The 5000-nt window shown below is 39.4% G+C and overlaps 1 protein-coding gene across 5 annotated transcripts in view; it reads right to left on the bottom strand.

The window, feature by feature from the left end:
- The window catches only part of nrxn2b (neurexin 2b), a 543549-nt gene that overhangs the window by 29620 nt on the left and 508929 nt on the right, over nucleotides 1-5000 (bottom strand). For all 5 annotated transcript variants that reach the window (XM_030779476.1, XM_030779479.1, XM_030779477.1 and 2 more), the window contains one exon: nucleotides 3889-3978. In XM_030779476.1, the coding sequence (XP_030635336.1) occupies nucleotides 3889-3978 (90 nt within the window). The remainder of the gene's footprint in view (nucleotides 1-3888; nucleotides 3979-5000) is intronic.

The raw sequence follows: 5000 nt of genomic DNA, 5'->3' as shown, positions 1-5000 counted from the left end.
AAAGAAGAGGGAAGAAGAGAAAGAAGGAGGGATTTGGGGTGATGGATGAGAGCGAAGAAAAGAGGACGCGTCTGAGTGAGCCTGGCTGGATTGAGCTGTTGAGAAGTTTGGGGGACTCGCGGCGTTCCCCTCCATCAAACCGCTAGAACTGCTGCCATTTTGAATTTATTACCGCGGCTCTGAGGGGAGTCCGGAACGTTCTGTCTGATCTAACTCAAAGCCTGTGAGTGTGTGTGTGTGTGTGTGTGTGTGTGTGTTTGTGTGTGGTGTGTGTGTGTGTGTGTGTGTGTGTGTGAAATGGGGCATGAGAGCTGAATGCTGAAATGCTAGTCCTAAAGCCTGCCCCTTGACCGTGTGAAATGATCCTGACAGCGTTCCTTAATCATTTAAATGAAACCTGACGTTAACTGCTTATATAGATCTGAAACTTTACCCGCAGCCTACCTGAGTCAATTATAGGTGATAAGAACCTCGATCACTGTTTTCTGTCTCTCTTTCTAGTTCTTCTTTTAAAAAAAAAACAGCAACAAAAACAAAAAAACAGAGCTGTCTTTGTATGGCCACCCAGAGACATGTCAGTTGTGTGGGGGGACCAGTCCAGTCCAGTCATACACATACAGTCTGGTACATTTTGTCAAGCTAAGAACCATGGGGTTTCTGGTTTTTAGTGTTGACTTGTAAAGAACAAACCAACCGTAACTGAAATCTGCTTCATTATATTGCTGACAATGTTTTTAATCTGTATGATGAAAATCATGTCAGTATAGCCACCAGCAAAATAAACCAGACAGTTTTTATCATATTTTGACGAGCTTCAGTCAGACAAAATTATGAAAACAAAAATCAACACAACACCACGCACCCAGTGCACACACACACACACACACACACACACCACCGCAACAAATTCATAACATTTGTAACATTAAGACATTGGTGTGTTACTGGTGTACACATCATGTAATATCAGTGTGTCTGTGTTTTCTGTTATAAACATAGACAGTTAAATGTTAAAGGGACCTTGTTCATTCAATAGCAAGGTTCTTTTTCTCCACAAAAAAAACCCAAAACAAAGTATTAAGGATGTTTAGTTATCCAATAAGGCAAATTCATAAGACAGATTAGAGCAGATAAGAAAGAAAATTTGGATTTCAGTATATAACTGGTTGTTTTTAACCCTCTGAGTTTCCATTGGGTAAGGGACAGAGAAGGTGGGAGGGGCCCGGGTAGTCATGGTTACAGCTTAGTTATCTGTTTGACGCTGCTAACTGTTTAGAGCTGAGAGGTGTTTTTTTTTCCGCTCAGTAATCGCTACACTGTATCTGCCTTGACCTGAGACGGGAGAAATGTAGAGTCTTTAGCTCAATTTCTCTCAAAGGTTATGCAAGTTTAGAAAACGCTTTAAAACTGAGGGCACAATGTTTGCAGTTCAAATCTGAGTGAGTCCAGTCGGGAGTAAGTGTGAAAACCTAGTTATCCCTGTCTTTTGAGGGGAACGGGAGTGGCAGCCCTCAGTGGTTAGGAGGAGTTGAGTTTGATTTGCTGTGAGGTGGTTCAGTTCTGGTTAATTCAGGTTGTCCCTCTCTGATTGGTGAAGAGATGGAGCATTAGCATACGGCTGATACATACTGGTCCTCTCTGATTGCTTAAGAGATAGAACATTAACATACGGCTGATACGGACTCGTCCTCTCTGATTGGTTAAGAGACAGAACATAAGCATACGACTGATACAGACTCATCCTCTCTGATTCGTTTAGAGATAGAGTATTAGCATCCGGCTGACATGGACTCGTCCTCTCTGATTGGTTAAGAGATAGAGCGTTAGCATGCGGCTGAGTTGTTGCTTTAACCCTTTGAGCTGAGAAATCCCTTTGAGCTGTCTCTTTTCTCTTCTTCATCAGTTTCCCTTTATCTCTTCCTCCCCTCCTCCCTTTCTCAGTCATCCCTTCTTTCTCTCTCTCTCCCTCTCTATTTCGGATTACATCATATAAATATTATTTTTTAAAGAGTAACACATGTAGAGGTTCTTTTTTCAGCAACAAAAATATACGTAGATTTAAAAAAAATACGTCTACATCAAAATATGTCTACGAGTTTGGAAAAAAACTACTGTTTCTCTTTCATTGCAACACTTCCTGCTGCGGCTGGAGGTTCCAATATTTCCCAAATTAATATTTTAACATGGGAAGATCAAAGAGAAACAATTACATTGTATTAAAAATGTACAATTTATATAAGTTTAGCAATTGCTTCGGCGCCTCTGGAAATAATATGGAAACGATTTTCGGTTTTCAAAGAAAGCTGATAAATAGTGCAGTGGGAAGCTAATTTGCTAATTTCCTTTCGATGAAATAAACTTGTCAGTGGAGCGTTTATCTTGTTTGTGATAAACTTATACTTAATTTACCATTTGTGACAGATTAATCTATTTTTAATTTGCTTGCATGAGTTCTTGCTTTAAATGCCATTTCAAAGTCTTGAGATTGCCCAAAGCAAAATCAGATCGCTTTAAAAATGGATTGCCTGTTTACACTGCAGCCGTAATTACCCCCACAAACAGAATAAATGTCTGTATAATTCAGGACATTTGGGGGGGGGGGTGTTATGCTAAACCTTAACTATAACCAGCTCTGATCCTTTTACTCTTAAGCAATCTCAATTTTAGCGACCAAACAATGCGACCGTGCTAACGGCTAACTGGCATTTATTTATTTATTTTTTGTCCTCCAAGTGAAACTGCTGTGTCTCGCCTCGTGTGGCTGGCTTATTTGCCAGAGGGATGTTTTGAATGAGGGGAAGGGGATTGGAAAGGAGGAAGTTGGTCGTGGAAAGTAAGTTTTTTATAAATATATGTATGCATAAATAGCTGTAGAAATCAACCACCTTCAGCTTCACAAACAAAAGGTAAGGTCAGGGCAGGAGGTTGGGACATTCAGCACTCAAAGGGTTAAACAATTGTAACCTTGGTCAGGAAATCATTTGTTTTATCATTAACATAATTACAGTCAGAAGTGAAAAGCCAAAACTGCAGATCTTACAGTCCCTTTAACTTTTAAAGACTTGTATGTTCCTCTTAAAACTTTAAAGAGTTTGAGCTGTTGTGAATTTTGGTCTTTTTTCTTTCTTTTTCTTTTTTCTTTTCTTATTTTTCTTTTTTTTTCTTCTTTTTTTGTTTGTTGCAGAGGAGCGTGGAAGGTTAAATACCAAAATGTAGGGAAATTCACAGCAGTCAACAAAAGACATCTGAGAACTGCAGAGGAAACCCAATGTGAGTGAGTCTGTGAGCTGCACGCTGTCGGGACGTTACAGGGAGGTTATGCTGGGGTTATTGATAGGGTTAACACTCTGAAGAGGTGCAGTGCCATGCGAGGACAAGCCAAGACTTTGAAAAAGTTCACCTCAGACAAAAACTGGACAGTTTTATCGCTCTCGCATTCGACTGGCCTTTCCCCTGGAACCAGAAGGGCTCTTTCGAGTCTTTAGGCCAAGTTCTCAGAATAAGGGACATAAAATATAACTGAACACAGTGAGAGAGGAGACATTGGCTGGACCGTTACTCTTCAATGTTCTACTGAGGAATTCACAGTCGGAGGATCAGGAGAGAAATGAGGTGATGTTGAAATGATGACGTTCTGAGAGGAGAAAACCGTACGTTTTGGGACATTCTGAATTTGAACCCGTACAGTCCTGTGTGTAATGACCGTACGGTCGGAAACAAAAGCTGAGCTTTAGTGATCGGTGAGGGACAAGACTCGTATTTTTATTTTCATTTGTGAAGAGGCTCAGGCGTTCCTCTTTGGTTCTGCACCTCTGTCAGAGATGTGAATTTACTCGGTTAAGGGGTTAGAGTCATTAAGAGACGTGTTAAGGGATTTTTTGGAATTACCTTTGTCGAGTAGCCATTCGTCGACTACACGACCGAGACGGTAGGGGATTCTTTGTCTAGCAATAGCCAGGCGTTCATTATCAAAGTTCCCTTTAAAGAATTTGGAGAAACAAATTCAACAGGTTAAAATCTGGAAGGTCAAAGGTTAAAGGTCGGTTAGAGAAAGGGCAACATTGTCAACAGGTTTAATCAGGTTAGATTAAGCTTCGTGTTACGAGAAAACTCAACGAGCTTCGTTTAACTGGAATGCTTTTAGGAGATTAGTCAGTTAATAACCTACTAGTTACCATGATTTTATTTAAATAGTTGTTTTTTTTCTTTTTTTTTTAAGTTGCTGAGTTAAAAATATTTATGAATAATTTAGAAATTCAGTATTAACTTCACAGTCATGTAATCATAATTGTTCATCATATGTTTCAACACTGAACAGAAAGAAGATGAAATTGCTACTATGTGAATATAAAACTCAAACAATACCATTTTCAAACAACATTTCTCACTGTTATAGAAATTAAACCAGAGTAACCATCTTAAAAATAAAAATCAGCATCCCTTAATCAAGTGAAAGATTTCTTTAAAAAAAATTTGAAAACTCAATGTGGCAGAAAAAGGAAGAAATGTTCTGTTTCAAAATATCATTCAAATCATTAAGTATCATCCCGCATTTGCAAAAAAATCACAAGTCATTGTATAAATGATTTGAAACAAAATATATAGACCTATGTCCCACACCAGACCTGTTGAAATAGTCTGATTTCACCATTCCATTCAAACTGACAACATCTGACAGACTCCAGCTGAATTTCACAGATATATCGATGGAGAGGGTGTGTGTGTGTGTGTAAATGAGAGACAGAGAGACAGACAGACAGACAGACAGAGAGAGAGTTGTCTGGGAGGAACCATGGACTATCTGACTTATCACAGGGAGAAGTAAACACATGTCAGTCACTTATTTGAAAAAGTCTCTGCAGTTTGCTCTAAACACATCTACAGAACCACTGGGAGAAATACACACAGACACACACAGACACACACACGCACACACACATGCACACGCACACACACAGACACACACACACACCCCTGATGTTTCACATACCAGGCAAATG

This window comes from Chanos chanos, chromosome 7 (assembly GCF_902362185.1).
Source record: "Chanos chanos chromosome 7, fChaCha1.1, whole genome shotgun sequence".
Taxonomy (NCBI): Eukaryota; Metazoa; Chordata; class Actinopteri; order Gonorynchiformes; family Chanidae; genus Chanos; species Chanos chanos.
This window is presented reverse-complemented; position numbering and strand designations above follow the sequence as displayed.